The following is a 27,062-nucleotide window of genomic DNA, read 5'->3' as shown; positions in this document are numbered from 1 at the left end:
CCATTGTGTGAAAGACCATAGACGTACATTCGTTACTTTTGACTTTTTCAGACACGGACTTTGAAAAGAATATCATATTGCATAGAATTTGAAACACGTTTTTGTGAGTGTTATAGATGAAGTGTTATTCGTAGCTGCAAATAAAATAACGAATAAATAAAGTATTTTTCAAATATTAAACCTGCATTGTGACATATTTGACAAGTGTTGCATAATATTTCAACAATAAAATTACTACTGCTATAATTTCCCCAACAGCCATGATCATAGTAGAATGTCGGTTTCTTGAATCGTGTTACTGAAAAGTTGCAGCATTGTGAAGGCAATAATCTGCAATGGATGGGCTGAATTCTTTTATTTCCCCAAATCTGAGATCTACACTGTAATCTGCTGAGAATCCATATTACTTTGAAATAAACCCTTATCATTCAATGCAATTTAAACATAGTTTGCAAGAAATATCCCTTCTTTAGAAGTTGATATATTTAGTCATAGATTGGGATGAAAGAATGCAAGTTCCAGTGCTTTTTAAAAAATACTATATTTTGCTGCATATGCTTTTCCAACTATTGGTCAAATATTGTGCTTTTATATTACCTTAGTTCACGAGTCAGCTGAGTAAAGCAATAGAAAAACACTTCATAGCTTTTAAGCTAAGAAGTAGACTTGAATATATTTAGAGGTGACAGATATCATAATAAAATTTGGAACTAATGATACGCAAGATCTTTCTACCTGAAAACAATCATATTTTGTCATTAGAGATTAAATTGTTTCAAGTTTAACCAAACTAGTGGAATAAATCTGGTGTTTTATATGACTATATTAGGTAGGTGTAACCATGCTGAACGGCTTTTGTAACTCTTAACCTAATCAGCAAGTGACTCAAGCAACGTTTTGCAACTAACAGGTTGTAATCTCTGCACATTGAACATTGGGAGGTATCTGCTGCACAGAAGTCATTTGCATGAACCGGCCACTCTTCCGCTTATTAGTTTAGAACGTATAGATGTTTTGTCTTCCTCTTTTATATCTGTGCGTGTTAATTGCAGAATCATACTGAACTCTCAGGGGGTAAGATATGGTGTTGGGAGGTGGTAATTGTAATGGGTTGGGGTGGGGACATTGAACTCTCTGCGGTGACTGTTAGGAAGGCAGCGAGCTATCTCTGACGTCTGTTACACCGATCCCTCCCATCCCTCCATTTCCTCTGACTGCTCCAGCGTGCATATCTGGGCATTGCACACATACTATATGTATGTAATATGTCAAGCCCAGAAAGAGTCCTGTCATCACAACCCAAAGTACCACTGGCTGTTAGGGAGAGAAGGAGCAGATTCGCTGACAAACGCGGCAGTGTCAACCCCTCCCCTCTGAGCTCCAGTGCAACCTACAGGAGGAGAAGCAGCTTAGTCCCATTCACATCCTTTCCCCCTCCTTCTCCTTGCCTCCAACCCACAGCTGCTTCAAATAAAGGCAGAATAAGGACAGCCCACCCTTCCCCGTCTCCTCTTCTCTGTGTCTCCTTGCCTGGCTCACAGGCATTTGAGTTTTCCCTCCCACCCATCGCTGGCACCCCACCCTCTTCCTTTAACATCATCGCCGGCAAAGAAGGAAGGCGAGGAGTGGAGAGGGAACCGATACAAAGTCTGGTGGGTGGAGGTAGGAGAAAACGAAGTAGTGGTGGGTGGAATAGCGATCCATTGCTTCCACAGTGCAGCAGCAGCCGGAATAGAGTCTGCTGTAAACCAGAGTCACTGCGATTCTGCGCACACCCATTTCCCATTCAAGGGCTGTTACTTCTTTGCCCCTCTTCTGGTATTACGAGACAGACGTCCCGTCAGCAGTGGACAGATAATATACTGCAAGTTGTTAGGGTGGGAAGCAGGTTCACTGAGCCTCTAACATCTGCATCTCCAAACCTGCTCCAGAGAAGCAGTGCTGACATCAGCTGCATTGTGAGCAGAGCCACAGTCCCAGCTGCTCTCAGAGGGGCTGCTTCCACTGGAACCCCTCTTCTTAATACATTTGTGGGGGCAGACATGGAAGATGGACCTTCTTCTGAAGGCTGCTTTAGAAGGTTTACAGACTGCTTTATAAACACCAGTAAGTATCCTATGCATCAGATCCTGCAGTGTTTTATAATATATTGCAGATGTAGGTGACTAAAGTTGATTATTTTTTTTTAATTTGTATTAATAGGGGCAATATGCAAGTGGTTGGGTGTGATTTAACTGTCACTCAAACAAATCTCGCTTTACTGTACTGTGTTTCTGCATAAGGATCAGAATGTTGCTGCTTTTATAATATTATCAAATAGCATCATCTGCTTTAATGCCTGCTGAACCATTCATTACTCCTTGTTCTGCATTTCAGCCTGATTAATATATTTAAGGTTTCAACTAGGTAACACTATATTACAGAAAATGCTTTTTTTTTTTTTTTTTTCTACTGCACTTATTGGAGGATTAAGTTTTAACATGGCATGATCAATAGTGGCTAGGCTTTTAGGCTATTATATGTATCCTGCTTTTATTACTTTACAATTTATATCTTCTGAGTTATTTTCTTTTATTTAATTTTTTCCTATATAATATGATGCATCGGAATACTGCAAATGGCTTTATTTATGTTTCTTTAACATATTTATAATTTCAAAGCATAAATCATTTCCTCTACAGTGTAAGAAAGTTTGTTTGACAGGTGCCACTGGTTAATAGTGTATGCATAATGTAACTGCATGCCACCTTGACTTTAGAAATGAAACATGATTCCATAAAGATAGCATTATGCTATGCAACTTCCTCAAATTACAATAAAATGGGAGAAATGAAATGGCTCTTTAAGATGAAAGGTATACTTTTTTTTTTTTTTAGAAATAAGTTGCACATTGATAATTTATTCATATTTCAGAGAAATATTGAAAATCATTTTTAGCGTTAGTCTGTTTGTTTTATATATACCTTTATTGCAGTGCAGACTTGATATTTTTGCAGACTTTGCAAACTCCCCAGAATTATTGCATAAGGAGTGTTTTTCTGGGACTAAGCAATAATTTTCCCATTGTACATCAATCAGGCCCTTTTCTGGTATTGGTCACAGAAGAAGATGTGGTAAGCACTCTCTAGGGAGACTTTGCATAACTATAGCCTGCATAGCACTTGAAGCAAATGTTCAAAACCTTGCACAGAAATTTGCAATGTTGCGTTGTGATATTAATTGTTGGGTTTCCATTCAATATTCAATTCTACTCTATAAAGATCTTACACTGGTTCTTTACTTTTGGGTTGGATCCCGTAATATAGGTTATTATGCCATTCACAGTGGACTGCCAGCATCCCTTTGGAAAATTCACTGTGCACTAGTAGTTAGTTAAGTAACTTTCTATGCAAGTTTAAAGTTCACTTTTCTGCTATATTTATTATATTAATATACTTAAGTATATAAAGTAATTCAAATTGACTATGTATAAACTGCATCTAGTCAAATAAAGGAGAAGACCTTATGATATTAAATAGTGGAGGATAAACATATAATGTTATATGGTTTGGCAAGTGTAAATTGTCATTGTCAAATCTAACAGGTTGCTATTGGTTGCATAACTTTTGCACACGTTAGTAAATGCTTATATTTAATATCATATGGGGGAAACAAATGCTTTGCAGTAAATCTAGTGGCGGAACTACAAGTGTTGCAGCTTTTATGGGGCCCAGAGGTGAGGGGGTCCAGGCAGTTCCAGCTTGTTAGAACTTTAACTGATATCCAGTTTGTGTCCACATAAAGTTACTTTTCCTGCCGAGACAGTACGTCTAGAAATATCTAATCTGATGATATTTGATTAGGTTAAAGCATTGTGCTTGGCTTTAAACAATGTAAAACAAGACTCCACAGGAGAATGTGGAATTTAAGTAATCGGAAAGGGTTATTTCATAGAAATTGACAAAATTAGACCTTGGATACTGGTGGTAATTAGGTTTTGGCCTGTCTGACTCTGAATGTTTAAACTTTGGCAAGTTCTATTATGTGTATTTAAACATGGTTTTAAATTATAAAGTCAGTATGTAGTAAGCCATTATTTTGAGTCATTTGTAAGTATTACATTGCTAAAATCTATCTATTTTTTGGGCACTTATTATTGTTGATCACAGTTACGCTAATTCTGTTTAAAGTTTTCATCTTGGTTTACATGCTTCAGGTGCATTGAAATGAATAGGAAAATGCTCCATATGGTAAAATTCATAATACAAATAGGTCTCATTTGGTACAATGACATGCAGTTAACTTTATTTAGAATGCATCTTAAGCATACAATTTTAATGCTTGTGTTTTTTAAGCCTAAATAAGACCTATTTGGGTGATAATTTGGAGAGCAAGCCCATGTGTTTCTGTTATTTGGTAGGCCACATTTTTATACATTATTTGCACTCAGAGGATTGATGGCATAGGCACTGGCTTAACAATGGTGTTCAAAGGCTCATTATGTGCTATTTGGCATCCTAGTATGTACACAAAGCATAGTCAGGGTACAGAAGATCATTTAAATAACAGTATATAATTCAATAGTATGTCATAATGTAACTTGTGGTATCCTAATGCTACAGTGTCTGCTGTTGGTGAGCTATATAATTCAGATGCCACTGGGGTTTTGCAGCCTGATAGCCGTGTCATCGAGTGGATCTTCTCTTAACATTTCTGGATTTAAGCATGTGGTCCAATGACTTTTTGTATGTTTTCCAGTAAGATGGTCATTTCAGATTGTCCTGCTGCTGAGGTATTATTCTGTGGTGTGGCAGACGGGTGGGGAGGGAAAGCTTTAAAAAGGTCTGTCTTCTGTGTGCTGCTGATTGTCATACAGTAACATCAGCATGTCGTCCCCTGCAGAAATATGGTTAAACATGTAAGTTAAAAAAATAAATAGCCTACAGAAGTGTTTTGTATTGCCAATAAATAGGAAAATGATGTACTCATAGGGGCCAATTCAGTTTGGCAGCATTATTCTAAGAATAACATAGCCTGTGCACTATTACCGTTGGTACGGTAAAAGTACGCAGTATTACCATTAGTACGGTAATTTTAACGCTGCTTTTTGCTTGCACCTTTCAGGGCCCTGAGTAAATATCCATGTTAAAATGACCATATTAAAGGTAATGATACTAATGCCGTGTTAATCCTATACCAACGTGTTCGGATTCAATCTGCCCCTTAGTGTGAATGATCTGCACTGTATATCTATGTTTTTGCAGTATTCTCTAATGAGAAACACACAACATTGTTTATATTTTCCTTTTGTTCTTGTTTCCTTCACACTTGCTTTTGTTTGCAACTTGTAATGTGATGTTTTAAGCATACAATATTTATATAATAAATGTACCAGAAGTGATAGTAATGTTGTCTTTGCTCTTGTGTATAATTCCTTGTTGACGATTTGAGAACCTTCACTTGAAGTGTAAAGCAAAAGAAGATGATGACAGATTTTATTTATTTTATGTGTGTGTGTTTAATTTTTGTGTGACTTTTTATGAGTAGGCCGTATTTGTACAAACAAAATAAAATGAGCAAAGATAATTGTGAGGTTTCTTTTTTTTGGTGAGTGGGGAGGGAGGTTGGATGCTATCATGAACACAATGCATGGGGCACTATAACCTAAAATATACATGGCACTATAATATTGTATACAGCCTTGTGGGCCTCCCCAACATGTTGTCAGGCACGTATGTTTTACATGGCCAGGCGTGTTTGCATACAGACTAGTTTACATAGAAACAATCACTGCAGCACCAGTCCTAAAAATCAATTTGGGTAAGAAATGTCCCTTCACCTAGGATTCATGCTCTTGTCAATGACTTCACAAAACCTTTAAAATAAAATGTGCTAGACTATGCTCTAAAAGAAACATGTTTTATGTTCTAAATGAGCGGACAATATAAAGATTGCTTCTATAAAATTTGTTTGCTTACTCTTGCATTGTTTAATTCTGATGGACTTTTCATTTGCACTGTACAATTATTGCTTTTATTTGGTGTGAAGTTGTTAGTGGTTTTATATATTTTTTTATTTTTTTTACAGTTTGTCTTTATTTGTGAGTGCAACATTAAAGTAATCTCCTCTTTGGTGTTGACAATGACACTGGATGCCTAAATAATACAGTCCTATAGGCACTTTTCAACTTACTCATGTATTCTAACTTTTTTTTTTTTTTTTTTTTATAATTTTACAATAGATTTAGTAGTTGTATAATGGCATTTTCTTCTTGTTTACTATATTGTAAACATATTTGGATCATATGGTAGCTGTTATATGTACCAGATGTCCTGCACCTGATATTAGCTAGAAAAGATAAATTGTTTTCTTGGAGAATACCAGCTGGACCTATTCTTAAGAAGTGGTGTGTGTGTGTGTGTGTGTGTGTGTGTGTGTGTACTTTTTTTATGTGTTCATTATGTTGTGTAGTTCTGTTCAGTGTGTTTCAGATAGAGAAAGCATAATATTGTAATTAGTTATTGTAATTTAGCTACCTTTTGTCAAAGTAGAAAGTTGGTAATCAGAAAATCATCATTGACAAATGCGGCAAGATCTGGATCAGTTCATCCTTCGGGCTGACAGTGCATGGCATTGTAGACTGTATTGTTCAAATGAAGGAGATTTCACCATCACTCAGATAGCAGATTCGTCGGTTGGAGCTACTTGTACATTGCATAACCAAGTGAAATGTTTGACAGTTGCAGAGCATGTAACACACGCATGCATGATTCCTAAATATATGGTGTTCAGTGCTCACTGATTTGGAATGCAGTCCTGATTTTGTCCTTATATGTTGATGTTTCACTGATATTATATGAGGGTTTTTTTGTTTTTTCTCAATATGTATTTGGCAAATAAACATTGTGTGTTTCATATATATATACTAGCTTCAGTTCTTTATGTACTTTCATTATGTATGATGTACCAATTCATATTTGCCTCATTTGAATATATAACCCCCTGCAAAGAATTGTATTATCTTGTGCAAGTACCTAATTAATGTCTGTGTTTGCTGCATGTTTTTGCTATACATGATGTTCAACAGCACAACAGAAATGTGTTTGGGTAAGCTGTATGACAACAAAATTGAAATACAGCTTTTGACAATTGAATGATGCACATTGAAGCAATGAACAAAAGGAACAATATATAAACTATTCTGGGCATTCATAATGCTTCCTGTAAATATGCATGTAAAATAAATGTACTAACACCTAGGGCTAGATTTACTAAAGGACGGTTTGGTGAAACCGCTGTTTTTCAGCAATTTTTCAGGCAGTTTTGAAACCGCCGGATTTAGTAAAGCCCAAACTGCCTTTAAAACGGCCAGAATTTTAATTTTTCAAAACCACCACTTCACAAATTGCTATCCTGTTTTTAACAATGAACATACAAGCATTCAGATTTATTAAGCTGGCGTTTGCAAAACCGCCATCCAAATTGCCAAAATAAGTGGTTGTGAGACTCGAGATTACTCAAACTGCATGCTGTTTGAGCTATTTTGGCATATAGAACATAAAAGGAAGCACCATTCACATTTCAATTATTTGGGTTATCATTTATTGATTAAGGGGCAAAATTAATTTAATAACTTATGGGGCACTTTTTATTTTTTGGACACCATTATGGGGGAATATGAATATATAATAACTGATTGTTAATGGTGGGTATATTTATTTATGTTGCACAATTTGGCATTACAAAATAATATAACAATTGCCCAAATAATATAATAATTAAATAATTTGGTCCTCTTAATAAAATGGTAAAAACATTCCCTCATAAGTTAATGTAATTTTGCCCCTATATTAATATTAATGTTCAGAAGCGTGTATTAAAAATTATTTTTTTTGATGGTGGTTTTTTCTATCCGCCACACATCGTCATCCATTTTAAATCGCAGACTCAACCCATCCTATAGTAAATGTGGCGTTTTGGACCACTAAACCGCTGGCGATGTGTGACTCTTAATCAACATTAGGGGCTAGATTTACTAATTCCGGAAAAGGACTTCGGTATTTAAGATAAAGCAGATCATGATATAAATCTCAATACTGTCCTTATGTCTTATGTTTATTTTGTTTAAACACAGATTAGCAAGACAATATGGGAAAACTTGTTTGTTAAACTAGCAGCAAATGTAAACTCTGCATACTTGTCTGATTTGTTGGAAGCCATAAATGCAATATTTAAGATGTGGCATGTTTTGTGTCTTGTAGTTATGATTACTTGGAGAATTCAATGCACACAATATATATATATATATATATATATATATATATATATATATATATATATATATATATATATATATATATATATATATAATTATTATTTTTGTAGTTAAAACTAAGTTAAAAGACATTCTTATTTAATGTGTCACGCACGCATAAAAAAATGAATTGTTCTCTGGATGATTTACTTTGAAAACCCTCCCAAAAATTAGAAAAATACACTCTGAACAGTATTCTGCTTTCAATAGGATTTCATGAGAATTCAAGTGTCCTATTGCATCATATTTTTTGTTGTTGTTGTTGTGGGCCATATTCCCCTAGGGAATTCAGCCCTGTGACAGGGCTGAGTGACATTGCATAATAACAATAATCATTTACATTAGTCCCTGCCTCATTGGAACTCTCAATTCTTAGGGTTTATTTTTCAGTTTCCATTTAGCCTACCCTGGTGCAAACACACAGGATTTCTAGAAGAGGGGGAAGGGGTGCAACGCTTCCAGAGAGGGCATGACCAGCATAAAAGAGGCGTGGCTGTCATTTGAGCCAGTGCTAGGCTGCTGTCCAACTCTTCCTGTCCCCTTTAAATATGTGGGCAGTTTTGGATGCACTACTGTTTGGTACATGCAGCTCGGTCTTAATGAGCAGGACAGTGTAAAGCAGGACATGCCTCCTAACTATCCTTGTCAGACCAGTCATACACAATTGGGACTGCCTCACAAGAATCCGGACAGTTGGCAGACTGTCCTGTTCTTGAGGCTTTAATTTACTGCTGCTGTTCATCTTAAGCTCAATTGCTTCTTTTCTGAATCCTAGGATGTTGGGGTCCTCTTTGGAAAAAGTTAGGTACATGAAGTGTAGAAAGTCTTGGTATGAGTGCACCATTAGCCCTCCCGTCCCCTGAACAAGCCGTAATGTTTAATCAAAAGCACCCATGTTTATTAACCTCACATTTAATAAATATATGTATTTCACCCAAATTAACACCAACATAGAATAAATAAATATACCTATTTCCTCCCAACATGCCCTGAAATTAAATTAATAGTGCCCTATTTTTCCTCCAAAACAGCCCCAATTTTGAATTAATTTAGTATTCACATATAAATGAGAATTACTAGAGAATAGAGAATAGTCCAAAAAGTCTTTCCCGAGCTAAAGTGTGTGCCCGCTCTCCTAGTTTTGGTGTATAAAGTTCAGAATACGCTGTACTTCTCTTCCTGTAGCGGTGTCCGGGTCCTAGGTAACGTGCATGGGCCCAACGTATTTCATTACATCCACTATCTTAATCTCCCTAGGTTACCCTATTACCACCCTCTACACAGCTAACACAAGACAGCAATCCTCTGACCAACATTGCCACACAGACAGCCCACTCAATACTTTTACCTTTGCATTCTAACTGGTCCATTGTGCAATATGATGTAGCACATGCCCTTGTGTTTCAAACTCTCATTGTCCCATAGATTGTAAGCTTGCGGGCAGGGTTCTCTTACCTCTCTGTCTGTATGTGTTACCCAGTATTATCTTATTAATGTTTGTTCCCAATTGTAAATCGCTACGGAATTTGCTGCTCCTATATAAATAAATGTTGATGATGTGACTTCTTCATGGGGTGTGTGGAAGATGTCTCTTATTGGTGTATAAGTAGTAATCTAGTCAGATGGGTGGATATTGAAACTTGCTGCTATGGCAATCGTTCTCTTTCATAATCGCGTCTTGAGTTGTTTGCCATATGGGTATTTTCCCTCAGTATTAAAGATAATCTCTTGCAAGCATGTTCCGATTGTGCCAGTAATGTTTATAGTCAACTAGAACGTCCAATGATTTCAGAGGCAGACTCTTCTGTCTGCCTCTTGTTTCCTGCACATGTGAGACTGAACTCATGTCATGTGGTGCATGCCCCATCTGTGTTGGCTGTCAGTGGAGGAGAGAGGGCCGTGATGTACAATAGAGTGGAGCCACGCATATGTAAAGCCACAGAAGTTAACTGTGGGAGTGACCAGCCCGTCAGACTCTGCATGAGGGGGTTTTCTAGGTGATGCATATGGATTGGTATGCATGCGAAGTACAAATTTGTATATTTTAAGCTAAGCAAAGTGGCGGATACTGCCCAACCCTGCATCAGCCCATCTGTGTAAAAATTGGTTTACTTGAATCCTGAATCAGGCTGCATACTAGATCATGCCCTTCCCAGGCCTACTGCTTTTATACATCACTATTTTGTGATCGGGTGAATCACAAGGTGCTGTTTTGAAATTGCTAGAACAGTTGAGATAAATTTATAGTATTACGTTGTGCTTGATTTCAAGTCTGTTCAATTCTTGGGCATTGTCAGTTGCAGTTGCATTGCTTCTGCACAGAGTATAACAGTCGCTAGCATGTGAGAGTGTTAGCACATGTGCAGTGGATCCCCGTTTTGGATGTTCAGTTCCATCTGTGGAATTGAGATGGAACTAAAGAACATTAGAAGCAGAGTGGGGGGCCTCCAGATTGGATAAACTCTTACCACCGGGCCACATAGCAATTGCATGGGCTGCTACGTTTATACCATTGGTTCTGCTCACTTTACCAGGATTGCTGGGGCAGCAAGATCAGATTACTAATGAGTTCTAGCTCCAGCTCAATGAGAAATCTGCAGTTGCTACAAGTATAGGACCTAAAACTTGGTTCTAACATTGCATGAACATATGCCAAACATACAAGTAATATATTAAAATAAACTTGATTTCTTCTAGAGAAAAGGGGTTTAAAAATAAAGCCTACACAACTGTAGCTTTCTTAAAACAACTTCTTTAAAAAATAAAAAAAATGTGTATTTATACTATTATACTGGTGTTGTATTTCATTTCTTCTTTTTTTTTTTTTTTTTTTTTAAGATGAGCTACTCAGACTATACAGAATGCAAACAGGCCTCCTATTATATTTTTTACTTATAAACAATATGTATTTCTAGGCATGTCATATATCATGTGCATGCACGTGTTTAACATCTAAACATTCCAGTACAGCATGGATGTGTTTTACATGTCTGCATTGATCCATCATAGTGGTTTTTATCCATATATAGTGGTATTAAAGGAGCATTGTTCAAACATACTTACCATTTTCTTAAAAGCACAGTAAAATCAGTGAATCTTTTGCAATGCTGTAGAATTGCTGCATGGTTTCCATTTGAAGCTGCCTGTGTACACTTGTAGCTATCATAGTAAGACTTAGGTGGAAATTGATTAAGGTGCAGTTTTAATAATCCAAATATGGTTTTTTTTGGCCACGTAAAATATTTTTTATTTAAAAAATCAAGATTGTGATGTTTTAAGTATACAAAGCATGAAATGTATCATGCTGCTGTTTCATTGCACAACATTCCTATGCAAAAAAAAGCAGGATGGTCGAGGTGAGAGCTCAAAACTATTGATCTATCTTGACTGTCAAAACGTGTAAAAAAACCAAACAAAAAAAACCTTCATAAAATCTTCATTCCAGCCTCCTGGTTATTTTTATAACCTGTGTGTGTGTGTGTGTGTGTGTGTGTGTGTAATTATATATATATATATATATATATATATATTTATAGATCCCATGAATTATTTATCCATGTCTTCTCTATCCAATGTGACTCTCTCTTTATGCCTTACACTAACAAGAGTATGTGTATGATATCAATAGATATTGGGAGAATTGACTATATTCAGGAAATGTTTGGGTTTAGACATACCCTGGTCTGTCATATAACCTGCTTTGAAACAGATACCCTTTTATAATGGGATACATGTAAAACTTGAAAGGTCAAACTGGCAAGTATCCTCACAATTAATTACCCAACCTTGCAGTATTTTCTGATTTCCTTGTTTAGACTACATGTGTTTTCGTAGTTGTTTCAATATATTCCATATTCAGGCACTGAAGTATAGCATCATGTATAATTTGAGAGATATAATCCTTTTTTAGAAAAAAATAAAAATGTAAACTGGTGCCTGTTGATAACCTGGCATTGCTTGAGTATAAACTATTTATTCAACACACTTTGCCACACGTGGTATTCAGCACACCGCATTTATGCTCCCATGTATTTTTATTTTGTTTTACTCTAAACAATCTCTAAACTTAATCTAGGGGTAAAAAATACCAGTTCCTTTGAGCAATCACTCTCGCAGATGTATCCAGCAAACTACATCCACAAGTAGACGTCCGTATTTTCTCTTGGGTTTCTACACCTTGCTGTAATATTACAGTACATACACGAACGTCATTAGGCAATGGTAGTAAGAACATTAACCCTTGGGGTGCACTTATTCTCAAACCTAACACTTAAGGTAGATTTATGACGTGCAGGAAACATTCATTTGTTTGCTCATGGAATAAGTTGCTTTCTGCCCCATGAGCATCATGAATGCAAAAATAGTATTATAACGCTACTGCCGCAACAGCAATTTAAAAAATGTCTTCACTTGTTGCAATAGTGGAACAACGTTTTGAATACAGTGATAATGTTGTTGATGCTCTAGTACTAAGAACAAAATCCGCATACTAAAAATAGGTTTATTCATTATAACCCATGGTGTAAGCATGTTAGCTTGTAGATAGAAGTTGCAAAGTTAACACTTTTTCTAACTTTGATGTTAGTTTATGGAAACTAGACCCATTAATACTTTACAGTATCAGTATTGATTTGATTAAATCAAAGATTACATCACAAAGTTCCCAGAAATGTCATCATTGAACCACCAAAATTAGTTAATTTAAGAGCACTTTTTCTGTGCAGTATCCAAACTCCCCTAAAGGAAATATGAATTATACATTTGTATAATAAAAACTAGATATTACAGTATAACTGTGCCCTTCAGATATGACATAAAGCAGATGGTGGCAATAATCACACAACCTATGTGCATACAGAAAAAAGAATATGAATTTGCATCCAGATGTAATATGAAAAAATGTTTGGTACATGTAGAAAATAATCGATATGGGAGAGTGAAATATCTTAGTAATGCAATGTCTGTGTTTTTTGTGTCTTACATACAGGGCCGGATTAAGGGAATGGAGGCCCCTGGGCTAAGGGGCCTCCATTCCCCCGTGAGGGACCCTCCCCATCCCCCCCCCCCCCCCGTGATCCGAGCTGCCCGCTCCCCCCCGGCACTTACCTCCTTCTCCGGCGCGATGTATGCTCTTTACTGAGGAGATCTCGTGAGAGTGATACTCACGAGATCTCCTCAGTAAGGAGACTACAGCGCGCCGGAGAAGGACCGCAGTGAAAGTGCTCAGCAGCACTGGTCGACCGATCAATACTGCTGCTGAGCACTTTCAAGGGCCCCCTGGATGCCATAGGCCCCTGGGCTGTAGCCCAGTTAGCCCTATGGTTAATCCGGCCCTGTTTACATAAGATTATTTCAGGGTTGTTTTTACTTTAATGTGTTAATTTTCTAGATAGTGCTAATTTGAAAATAAAATTCAACTGTTGGCCCTGTGCGGACTTGATTTTGTTATGTACCAAAAAGCTTTAAAAGACATATTCCTTAATTTTAGGTGTATGGTATTAGAATTTCTTTAGTCGCTTTGCTATTTAACACCCATCATCTATTTTAAAATGTGTGATTTCTTTTTCTCTTACAAATCCTATACTGTGCCCAGTTCAAAGATTTTATAGATTTCCTGATTTATAGAATTATCAAAATCCTGTGTGTAACTTGCTCTGTGAACTTTATGTTTGTATTTACTCCTAGACAGCTGGAGTTGGCATTTGGCTTTTTCTGAATCTTATTCATGTTGCTTTGGCTGCTGCTTAGAACAGCTGAAGTACAACAAAAGGAAGTTGGGAAGTCTGCTGAAAGCCAAATAAAATTTCCTGCAATTTTGGGTAAAGAAACGTAATGTTTGCAGAGCACAAGAAATATAGTCCATTTTAACGGCGTTAAATATAAATATTTATTGCTGTAGATAAAATAACTTTATCCCATGTCTCCCAACCTTAATTATATTGCCTACCTGTGCTGAATCACAATAAACCTAATCAGGAAGATCTGTAAATTTGCTTTTGGAAAACTCTTCCCGTACCACTGGCTGGGACCCCAGTCTTGCAAAATCTCACCTTTCACTCTTGGTCGCGTTAATTCTTATTGCAGTAAAACTGGAAACTGAACAACTCTTCTATTTATAAAGGTTTCGGCTGTGTTACTTGGGTTTTTGTAAAGGCTCCATTGCAAATGTGACTGACTTCTTTACTTTGTAATTCCAAGGCATTTACCAGTGATGGGTTCTCCATTGTACAATTCTCTACATCTCCCAAGAGTGGCACTAGTGTTATATGTCACTTGCTTGTCAGCATCAGCACTCAGAGGTGCACATAGGCGTTTATTCTAAAGGAAACCATCCTCTCTAAAATAGATATTGCTGAAACTGGATCGCCTTATGACGTCAAAGTAAGTGGATCAATACAAATGCAGTCTTGATTGATTTTTTTTTTTTTTTTTTTTTTTTGTTAGCACTTCCATGCTTTTCAGGAGGTAAATTTGGCAACGCATTGTATTTTTCACCTAATATATGGAGGTCTAGGTGAATGGCACTTTGTCATATCTACCCATAATCCTATACTGCTCCAGAGGAACCACAAACAAAAAATCTAATGTAATGTGCATGGCCCATGCCACCATTTGTAAATGCAAACTTTTCAGTATATCTAATTCTTCCTCTTTGTTCAATATTATAATGAATCTTTTAGTTCTGTGCATTTTAATCCTTCGTATCGCTATACATCCAGTAACTACCAGCTTGCATTCAGATACATTTCTGGGGTAGCACTAATTATTGGCAGAAACCTATTTGGGTACTAGTGCTCTTATATGTAATAGGTGTCACCGGCATTATTGTCTACTCTTTACTTTTTAGAAATGTCTATAATTTGTGTTTTAATATATGCTTTAATGAGAGATAGGAAAGCTGTCACACATCTGTTTGTAAAAGACTTGTCTGTGAAAGGCTGTATGAGTGAGGAGCTGCTTTGGCAGGGTCATCTGTAGACAGCAGATTCCCTGAGAGTTAACTCTGGTCCTTATTCAGCTGCTTCTTGGGTCCCCTTAGGATTCACTCTTTGTAAATTTTCTCATATTATCTATTTCGATAAATTTCTCTCACGATCTAGGGCCCACATTGTTCAATGCTTTCTAGTTGAAAACCTGGTGTAGAGCATTTAACAACAAGCTTAGGAATGCTCAGTGGACACCTCTTATTTTATAAGGATTCATAATTAAGATTATTGATGTCTGAGAAGCAGCCATCAATGAAGCCTGAGCTCCATTTATAAACTGCATCTAAATATGACAACAGATCAGGAGATCTGTTTTTTCTGTTTCTGGTTTTACTTTATGTTGGTGGATTTTTGTTATTTTATTTTTTTTAAATCTTTTTTTTTATTCGTTTTAAACAAAGAAGAACAAAATTACAAGTACATTGTTTGAAATCAGTTACATACTCTGGGGCGTATTCAATTGTTCCTCCGGCCGCCGGAAAAACGAGCGCTCTAAAACTATTACCGTTAATACCGTTAAAACTACCGTATTAACGGTTTTTACGCGCAATATTACCTTATAAACGGTAATAATTTTAACGCGCTCGTTTTTCCGGCGGCCGGAGGAACAATTAAATACGCCCCTCTGAGTTCAAATACAGTTAGGATTTACAAAACAATTTGGTATCCGGTTTCAACCTCGGACATAACAATAGACCAAGTAATTGTACTGTTTCGATTATACAGAAGTATTGTAAATATCCTTGTACGTATTCACCTGTCCATGTAACTGTCTGATAAGGACCATTATCAGCTGAAAAACCTGAAGAATGAAAAAACAAAACACAATTTGGAGGAAACATAGAAACATGGGAAGGAATGAAGGGGGAGGGGGGAAAGTAGTTGTCTTTTAGTTAATAAAAGTAAAATAAAGGATAAAGATCAAACCTTTACCCATCATTAAACTGTGTCCTTAGGTGGTTCAGGAGGGTCAAATTATCGAGTTGAGGGATTATCCTCCTGACCAAAAGTCACACATTTAAATTCTAGATTCCAGAATTTTAGGTTTTGGGTTTCAACCAGTTTGGAACTGTCACATTTATCAATCTACACTTTTAACTTAGTAGTCTAAGTACCAGGTAGTATATTCAAATAGTTTAAAGATGTTTTGTTGAATCGAGGGCTCCAACAATTCAATATATATGACCCATTTTTTTTGGAACCTCAACCTACCTTTTTCTCTATCTGGGAGAGTGGCTCTCCTGTCCAAATATACAATATCCAAAATTTCACTTTTGAGCATTCCTAGGGTTGGGGATACTGGTGATGTCCAATATCGCAAAATCAGCTTCTTTACTACCGTAACTATTACTGTCAGAGCAGCTAAAACATCAGAGGACGGTAAGAAATCTTTCCAACTACTGAAATCGTCCAACAAAAGAGGTTCTGCGGCTAATGTAACCCGTATCTTAAAAGAGCAATTAATAAAGTTGACTACCTTATACCAATATTTCTTTACCTTCCTACAGCCCCAAAAATTATGCAACTAGTCCGCTCTTTGATATTTGCATTTTGGGCAGAGACCTGTCTCCCCTTCTACCATAAAACAGCGTCTCGTCTGTGGAATATATGCTCTATGGTTCACCTTTAAGTGTACTTCCTGGAGACGGGCAGTAGATAGTGATTTCCAAATGGATTCAAAGTGGCAAGTTAAGGTAATTGGCTCACTTATACTGCTAATATCTTTTTGCCATGCCTCCACTGTCTGTTTCCAGGGGGTTGTAAGTTGTGTAGATATCAGATCTGCATATATATATATATATATATATATATATATATATATATATATATATATATATATATATATATATATATATATATATATATATATATATATATATATATATATATATATATATATATATATATATATTTAATGGTTTTCACAAAGGATAGCAGACTTTCCAAACCATCTGGGTTCTCTGTAGATTTTCTCGGATCTAGGTTTGAATTTGCATAATGTCCAAGCTGGAGATACATAAAAAACGGAGAGTTTGGTATACCGAATTTTTCACGTTGGCGTTTTGAAATTGAAAGTTATGCAACCACATGTGAGAAACCCAGGAAAGCAAATTTGATATCACTTGAACTTCTCTAGCCACAGTTGTGATCCAGCTGCTCTCTAAATTAATACATCAATTCTAATTGTCATGTTTTTCTAGAGAAGGGACGCGTACAAATCTATTGATACAGAGAAGATATTTCTCAGGTCCCTTCTGTAATGATCTGATAAAAACTGGTTACTTCCTAAACCATCATAATTAAGCCATACCTTTCCCAGAAATTTCCCATCTAAAATTTGCTTGTTTAGGAAAAAAATTAGGAAAGTTACTCCTAGTGTAACACGCATGTACAAAAATAAAAATTGTATTTGTAATAAAGAGGCAAAAACTGTCCAAGCAAGAATCAATTTTGAAAATTCTACTCACTTTTTTTAACTCCGTTTTTTTATTATTTATTGGACAAGAAAAAAAATGTAAATTTTTCATCTTAAGGCTAAAAACTGATTGGCAGTGGACCTCTAGTGGTCAAGATTTCCATGTCAAAAAACCGTCTTGTGGCCAAGAGGAAAACTGCAATTAATCATTCATCTGTTTTTAGAATGTCCTAAATGAGGTTGTTTAATGAAATAGTAAGTTCTTGTTTTTTCCCTTACTCAGTCATCTTTAGATTTTGTGTTCCTGGTAGATAATAAAATATAATTTAAATATAGCCAGGTTGAGTAGTCTCATGATATGGTGTTTTCATAAACTTTTTACTATATCATAAAAGATGGAATAACGTTTTGCACATGGCCTCTTTAGGGGAGATTCAGTTAACTGCGAAGTGTCTCGAATGTCCGTGAGACACTTTGCGGTGGAAAATGAGTGGAGATTAGTACTGTAAATGCCGTCAATGTGCACGATACAAAGTCCGCACCACATCGCCGGTAGTTGTGTGTGTGTATATGTGTATATGTGTGTGTGTGTGTATATATATATATATATATATATATATATATATATATATATATATATATATATATATATATATATATATATATATATAATATATATATTTACACAATGTGTATATGTGGTAGTTTGGTATATACTCTGAAAGTCAAATATTGACATTTATTTATCTCTCATGTGATAAACCTGACACATGATTGCAATGTCATTTGACCATGGAAAACCAAAAATATCAGATGGATAAAAGCTATGTGCACAAGACTGGAAATTTCTCCCGATGTGATATCTTTAACGAGTTTACCTACGACCTGAAAGTCCTGATCAGCATGCCGATTCATATGTACACACTTACCACAGGTTTTACCTTCAGATCTGTGTTCTTTATCGGTCGTAACCATCTGCTGATATGATCACGACTCTGTAAACTCTTTGGAGATCTGCCTATTGTTAATTTAAAATAAAGGATAGTAGTGGATATAGGGTAAAAATTGGATTGCAATATTGAGTCTGGGGGGATTTTCAAAATTGAAACAGATGGGCGGTTGCCTACTCTGGATTAATTTCAAATATAAGTGCAGGATCGCAGGAAATCCAAAATAGGTTGAACTTGATGGACTGGTGTCTTTTTTTCAACCTCATCAACTATGTTACTATCGACCGTTAACTATGTTACACTGCTGGTCATAAGTGCATACACACTGCAGAATTTGCCTGACATTGCTTCATCGTTTTATAGAGATTTTTGGTCCAGTTATAAAATCAAATGAAACTATACGCTGTACTTTAGTAGGATCAAACATGATCGTGAGAACGCACACACCAATGCAATATCTGACCTAAAAGTCGTATATCTTGTGATTGGCACGATAATTGGATGAAAAACCTATAGTGTGTACCCAGTTTTACAAATGAGTTTCTGCCAATGAGAGAGCGAACGAGATATAGTTGAGGCACTCTGATCCTTTGAAATTTGTGCTCTCTGCTTTTCCTCTAACCTTCAGCACACATTTTGCCCATCTTTTGGCTCTCTTTCATCAGAAATTAGCATATGCATACAGTCTATTTTGAGTCCACAGGAAACTACATATGCAAAATGTTTAAGGGCAACCCCCCCCCCCCACTCCCCCCCCATAAAATGAAAAAGTTTTATTTTAATAAAAATAAATACTAAAAAATAATATTGGGTTGTCACAGCCTGGATCACTGAGTAGAATGAGTATAACCTATTTATGATATTTTAAAATGAATATAGCCTGTTACAACCATATCAAACATAGGTATTTTAGATTCTCTCCCGCACAAGAAATTTTTATTAATATGTTACATATTATAAGATACACATGGGCAAGTGTCAAGACACAATTTTTATAGGTAAGGTAGAATTAATGCTCGTAGGTGCTACCTCCAGTAGTAATAAGTAACTATGAAAAGAGAAGATAAGGTACTACTCAAACGGAAGGCACACTAGATATATAATAAGTGAATCTAAATAGTAAAGGGACGTGCTGTATCATTTCAAAAATTAAAGACGATTGATAAAGAAATAGACATTTCGCATAAAAACTAAATATTTTATTGATATACATTAAAATAGATCGCATATAAGGCAAGTATATTTCTTTTCAGTAATGATTACCCGTAATACACAGAGGCCAATATATCAATGTCCTCTCTATATAATATACTTACCTTATATTGGTGTGAATAATAATTAAGTTCCTTCTGGATTTGACATCTAATAAGACATACATACTGCAATAATTCTAGATGCAGAGATATATACGCATACTTTACTTTCATCACTATAGAACTCCTAAATTATACCATTAATATCAATATTCTGTACTTATCAGCCTGTCACCAACTCCGAAATTTTAATATTTTGCTTTATATTTCGCTTTTTATCGATCTATTTTAATGTATATCAATAAAATATTTAGTTTTTATGTGTAATGTCTATCTCTTTCTTTATCCATCGTCTTTAATTTTTGAAATGATACAGCACGTCCCTTTACTATTTAGGTTCACTTATTATATATCTAGTGTGCCTTCCGTTTGAGTAGTACCTTTTCTTCTCTTCTCACAACCATATCAAAGCAAGAATCCTAAAATACATATGTGGCTTTTAAACCATTTTCATTTTAATGTTTTGCTGCCCAAACAGAATTTATAGGAGCTAGCATGTACAGAAATGTCAGTTCTGGCCAGGCGTGGGCTGGGAGAGGGAAGCCCGGGGGGAACACAGATGGCCGCATCACATGACACTGGATGCGGTTGCGTCATTGATGACGCGGCCGCATCCCCTAAAAATGTGGTATGTTGCATCCGGGGGGGCGGCCGGCCGGTCTACCCCCCCCCCCCCCCCCCCCGGCCCTAATAGCGGTCTGACAGCCCGGACCTGGTTCTGGCAATGTCTTTGATCAAATTTTAGTATAAAGTTCGTTAATAAAAAGGTCCTCTAGCTGTATAAATATGAAACACTAGATCTAAACATGTCTTATGTTAATGAGGCCAGGACTGTGTGTGATAAAGAGTAGTTACTGTCTATTTGACAGCTGACTTTGAAAGACGAATAAACTTTATGTGCATTCGTCTCCACAGCACTGGACGATTTAGGCCTACCTTATTCTCGATCTTTAGGCCATACTTGCCTACCTCCCCATTCCCATTAACAGTTGGCAAATATGCTTTAGGTCATAGCACAAAGTGACTGTATTAATGGCAAACTATCTTAGGTTGATGATTTGGTATGACTATAATGATGTTTGCCATAGGTTAATGCCAGGGCTAATATTACCATTCATTAATCATATGTTTTTCAGTGTCCAAAATTGATCAAAACTAGTTACTTACTGTTGCTTTGAAGTGGTCTGTCATCACACCATACAAAACACACTGCAGTAGACCTACCAGGAATTCGGGAGTCACCTGGATATTCCATGAGTGGACAAGTATAATCTTGCTCCTGTACAATATTATAGAGTTCTGTAGTTTATGTGAATATTTTTTTTATATTGTGGGTAAGTTGATTTCAGCTTTGAAGTTGTGCATGAATATGGTTAATTGACAAAGCATTAGCCATTATGCATTATTAAGAAGAAAAAAAAAAAGCTCAGTCTCCTAAGTGCTAATTTTTTCTGTATTTACTGAATGGTGTGCAGTGGATCTCTAAATTGGTCTGCAATAATCTGTGGGTACATAGAGGTTACATGATGAGTTGTTGGTCAACAAATACAGATTATGTATTGATCTAATGGGAGCGCAAGTACTATGGATATCGTACTCTGGGCCGCCAAGAGGAATTATGGGCCCTGGTACAAAAGCGTCATGAAAGGGGGGGGGGTCCCTTATGGTTGAGTTGTATAGTGTAGCATGTGGCGGCGCGCCGTGAAAGAGGGTGTGGCCATAGAATTGGGAGGGGTGCATCATTGTGGGCGTGTCTAGCAGGTTAAAAATGCTAGGCCGCCCTCCTACAGAAAACCTAGATTGCTGCGTACACCATTGGCAGAAGTGTGCAGTGACTGCTTGCCGGAGCATGACCTATGTCACAGTAGTCCTAACTTTCAGGACTGAGGGACAGTGACCTAAAAACAGTATTTTTAGTGGAAGATATGTAGATACTATAATGAAATGGACAAATGTAATCAAAACCATTTTATTTCTGATGAAATTAACAAATAAATACAATAAATAACATACATTTTGTTACAGAATGATATAGAAACTTTAGCATGTTTAAAACTTTAAACCTAAATATCAAAATAATTTAGGTTGAAGAAATAAAATAATCGGTGCTACTGTAAATACCTCTGACATACAGACATCCCCAACCATGTTTAAGTGCCATAACCCCAGATGCACAATGAGATGATAAAGTATAAAAGCAAACCAACATTCAATGTACATTTTCAAAATGGCCACTACATCTGACAGGTAAAGCACCATAAAATATATTTGGAGGTAGGTTATGAACATATTAGTTGCAATACAAAATTATATTTTGTTTCAATGAAACAATGATCCTAGTGAGCCTGCTTCATTAAGGAAAATAAAGGAAAAAATTAATACATTTGCACCTTTTCAAAACCATGTTGTATTGGAGGGGGAAGTAAATGTTAAATGTGGGGACAGATTGATAGTTGGGATAGGGCATGTCTTAGATCAACTTTACATTTCGCTGTAAAAATGAAGCTCTTTGTGTGCTACATGATAAAACAGACAGTATTCTCCTCACATGCAAATTAGTAAACTAATTTGTGCCCCTTGCATTGTAACAGTTTGTCCAAGAGCAAATTTTCACTTTTTTTTTTTTTTCTTTTCTTTGCTTGCCTTAATGAATAAGGCCCAGAGACTGCAATTTTAAATTGACTTACCAGAGGTGAAAATTCTCTGCCTGTCAGTAAGAATACATGTTATCTATTCTAAGTACATTATTTCTGTATTTTACACAGTACACCTCCCTCTGCAGTAGTAGGAGATGGTTTAGCATCTAGTTTGTAAACATCAAAACACTTAAAACATTCTTAAACAAATTTGGTTAATAACAAAATTACATTTGGCATGACCAATAAGCTATACTTTAAACAAAGGTGAACAAGACTCTGAATAAGTTAGGAGCCATCATAAAAAAATTACCTTACATTTTTACAGCTTCAAAGGCTTACGCTACAGCAAAATCTGGGTGCTTATGCTTTTGTGCCCCGGCGCTCAAAGGTGGTGCCTTTTCTCTAACTTTCTTCATTTGTATGTGGCTCTGAAATGAGTGTAGTGCCTGTGCCAGAAATACAAGTTACCATATTACTTGAACCACGACCATCATCATCAACAGCAATAACAGTTAGATTATCAGTCACTTTATCAATTTCATTCACTTGTTATTAAAGATCCAGATTCTTTCTTCTGATCTTCATGCTCAGACAAATGAGAGGAAACCATAAAGGCTACACTTCCAAGAGTTCTCAGGCCTTCAGCAGTTCTTTTCTCTCTTGCATATATATATATATATATATATATATATATATATATATATATATATATATATATATATATATATATATATATATATATATATATATATATATATATATATATATATATATATAATTTTTTTTTTTTTTTTCTAGATCTTGGATGTCCCAACGCTTCCTTTAACTTAATATTTCCAAGACCGAGCTTATAGTTCTCCCCCCCCCCCTTACAGGACTCTCCCACCCCCCAACCCCTCTTTATTTCTGTTAACACTGCCCTCGTTTCTGTCCCCCAAGTCCGATGCCTTGGGATCATCCTTGATTCCTCCCTCTGTCCCTTTCAAAATCCTGGTACTTCCACCTTCGGAATATATCGTAGATACGTCCCTTTCTCACCACGGAGACTACGAAAACCCTTGTTCACTCTTGTTATCTCTCGCCTTGACTACTGTAACCTTCTTCTCTCTGGCCTACCTGATTCTCACCTTGACTCTCAAGTCTATCTTCAATGCTGCTGCCCGCCTCATTTTTCTCTCCTGCCGCTCTGTCTCTGCAGTCTCCCTAGAACAGTCACTACATTGGCTTCCCATACCCTACAGAATTAAATTTAAACTCCTCACCCTCACCTTTTAATGCTGTTAGTCAATCTTCCCTTCACTACATCTCCAATCTCATCTCTACCTACACTCCTACCCGACCCTCCACTCTGCCTGTGACCGCCGCCTTACTACTTCACTGATCACCTTCTCTCACTCTCGTCTTCAGGACTTTGCCTGGGCTGCACACCTGCTGTGGAACGATCTTCCATGTTCCATCTCAAAGGCTTTAAGCGTGCCCTTAAGACTCCTTTCTTTATTCAAGTCTATCAGTCCTCCTCCTAACTTCCTTGTCCTGGCTCTCTCCCCCAGTTAGTACTACCTTATTTGTGTCTCCCCCTTCCCTTTAGGATGTAAGCTCTCATGATCAGAGCCCTCTTTCTTTGTGTGCTCCTTCTACTTTTCCATCACCCTCTGTACCTTTTGGCCTGCTTCGCCAGCCCTGTTTTCCTACTTCTCGCTGATTTTTCTACCATCCCTTGTACTATCTGTCCCAGAAGTAGTCTGATTTGCTTTACCCTGTCATCTCAGTTTGTATATATTTTCGTATCATGTTGTGTCTTGATTCTCTCTTTTCTGTATATGTAATGTACGGTGCTGTGGACCCTATGTGACGCCTTTGTGTGTGTATGTATGTATGTATGTATGTATATATGTATATGTGTGTATATTTATATTTGAGATCCACCACCACAACCGAGCACTGCACAGCTCAGTGACTGCAGGGAGAATTGGTGAAGCATGGGGTGGCTTGTTCTCAGAGACAAATCTTGAGCTCCATTAAGGTCCTTTAAAAAGCAAGGTAAGCAGTTTTATTATAAAAGGATTAGGCATTTACTTTGTTTAGCGGTTAGATTAGAGATCTGATCCCACCCATGACTGCTTCTTCCATGGTTATCATGTCTTTACTGCAATCAGTTAAGACCCCATTGAGCGTCCATCCAGCTTTTCATGGTATTATGTATCATCCAGGTGTTGATGAGGCAGATACAAACTAAGCAGCAACCCCTCCTACATACTAATATATATATATATATATATATATATATATATATATATATATATATATATATATATATATATATATATCTTAATCATCATCACCATCCATTTTATATAGTGCCACTAATTCCGCAGCGCTGTACAGAGATCTCACTCACATCAGTCCCTGCCCCATGGGGCTTGCAGTCTAAATTCCCTAACACCCGCACACATACACACAGAAAGACTAGGGCCAATTTGTTAGCAGCCAATTAACCTACCAGTATGTTTTTGGAGCGTGGGAGGAAACCGGCCACAGAACAGGACTTGCACCAATGAATGCAATTCATATCTAAATGCAACTAACACAACTGCCTGCGACTTGAAGTGCGGGAAGGGGTGTATAGAGGTAAGCAATGTAAAGTAAGGGTGTATCAAGGACGTGCCAATGCAGATGCAGTTTATTCAATTTCATGGCATCTGATGGGTATGTGTTTTTTTAGCAGTATCATTTGAAACAATTAACCAAAAAGGATGAATGAAAAAAAATAGTCCGAAAACACAAAAATGCACAAAAAATTGAGAGCAAAAAAATAAATAAATAAGTTAGTGGTCTGCATTGTGGGCCCAGGACCCCTTCCCATTCGGCGCACCTGCTGCCACCACCAGTAGTAACACCTTGATATGGTCAGGGTAATCTTAATAGTATTATAGACCCCTGGGCAAAGCAGTGCATTTGGGCATTACCTACACAACCACTCCCAGGAATAAAAATGAAAATTATTGATAAGATTAAGTTTATATTTATTGATACCTTAAACAAAATCTGTGTTTAAACATTAAAAAACATGCTGTACGACAGATTATTCCACACAAATGTTTGGACAATAGAACATGAGCCTTGAAGTTGAAAAACAAGAAATTCAACTGTTGGTAAATCGTACAGACGGAGAAGACACAGTACGAAATTACTATGAATTATTTATTACTCAAGGGTAAATAATACATCAAAAAGCTGGTAAGTCTATGCAGAGCTGGATCAAGGCTTTGGGGGGCCTGGTGCACTTAAGACAGGGGGCCCCTAAGATCAAAAATGAAGACAGTGGTTCCCAAACTTTTGCATTTTGCGGGACACTTAGAGTCTTCATAATTTTTTCAAGGCACCCCTCCAAAATAATTACCGAGCAGTTCCGTTTTATAAGTAGTTGGGTAAAAATAGCGTAATAAGTATTTAGGTCGGCACAGAAATACTTATTTAGTTGTATGCAAAAATAATACACATCTAAGGGAAAATAATATTTTTATATATTTCTTTCAATTATATTTCTGTCAAATATTAATTTACAGCTAACTCACTCTGTGCCCCTGCATCATCTCCACACACTCTGTGCCCCTGCATCATCTCCACACACTCTGTGCCCCTGCATCATCTCCACACACTCTGTGCCCCTGCATCATCTCCACACACTCTGTGCCCCTGCATTATCTCCACACACTCTGTGCCCCTGCATCATCTCCACACTCTGTGCCCTGCTTGATCTCCACACACTCTGTGCCCCTCTGTGTCCATATAGATATTATATAGGCACATATATATATATATATATATATATATCTTTTTTTTTTCTTTTTTTTTTTTTACTGTTATAGGTGGCTACATTTTACATATTTAATCAAGAAATGACCATGTTATTGGTTTTCTCTATATATTTAGATATGTGTAATTTTTTTTCCCACTCACCTACTGTCTCTCTTGAGTCTTCATGCCGAGGAGCTGCTGCAGCTGCGCATGTGCAGCAGCTCCATTTCAGCCACTTTAGGTATTACAGCAGCCATGGTGCTGCTAAGAAAGAGCGGGCGCATTGCGCATGTGTCAGCTGTTAGATGCCGCGGTTGCTGTCACACAGTAACTGACAGGCTGTGACAGCAGTTTGTCAGACAAGAGGAGAGGTAATGTGGGCAGCGGGGGGTGGGGGGGGGGGGGGCGCGGAGAGAGGGGAACCCGGTGCGGTTGCTGTCAGACAGCAAAAGACACAGGCTGTGACAGCAGGTTGTCAGACAACAGGAGAGGTAATGCAGGCAGCGGGGGGCAACTGACAGCAGATGGAAGTCATGCGGGCGGCCCTCAGAGAGAGGAGGGCACGTGCCCCCCCCCTTAATCCGGCTATGAGTCTATGGGTTGCCTATGCTCGTTGGAGCCCTGGGCAACTGCCCAGTGTGCCCATACATTATGACAGCCCTGGATA

At 37.0% G+C, this 27,062-nt stretch overlaps 1 protein-coding gene across 2 annotated transcripts in view; it reads left to right on the top strand.

Moving 5' to 3' along the window:
• Nucleotides 1-1,218: 1,218 nt before the first annotated feature.
• Nucleotides 1,219-27,062, top strand: part of PDE10A (phosphodiesterase 10A) — a 178,364-nt gene continuing 152,520 nt past the window's right edge. For both annotated transcript variants that reach the window (XM_075203294.1, XM_075203293.1), the window contains exon 1: nt 1,219-2,106. In XM_075203294.1, coding sequence (XP_075059395.1) covers nt 1,266-2,106 — 841 coding nt within the window. In that variant the 5' untranslated portion in view covers nt 1,219-1,265. The remainder of the gene's footprint in view (nt 2,107-27,062) is intronic.

Source organism: Mixophyes fleayi, chromosome 3 (assembly GCF_038048845.1).
Source record: "Mixophyes fleayi isolate aMixFle1 chromosome 3, aMixFle1.hap1, whole genome shotgun sequence".
Classification (NCBI taxonomy): domain Eukaryota; kingdom Metazoa; phylum Chordata; class Amphibia; order Anura; family Limnodynastidae; genus Mixophyes; species Mixophyes fleayi.
This window is presented reverse-complemented; position numbering and strand designations above follow the sequence as displayed.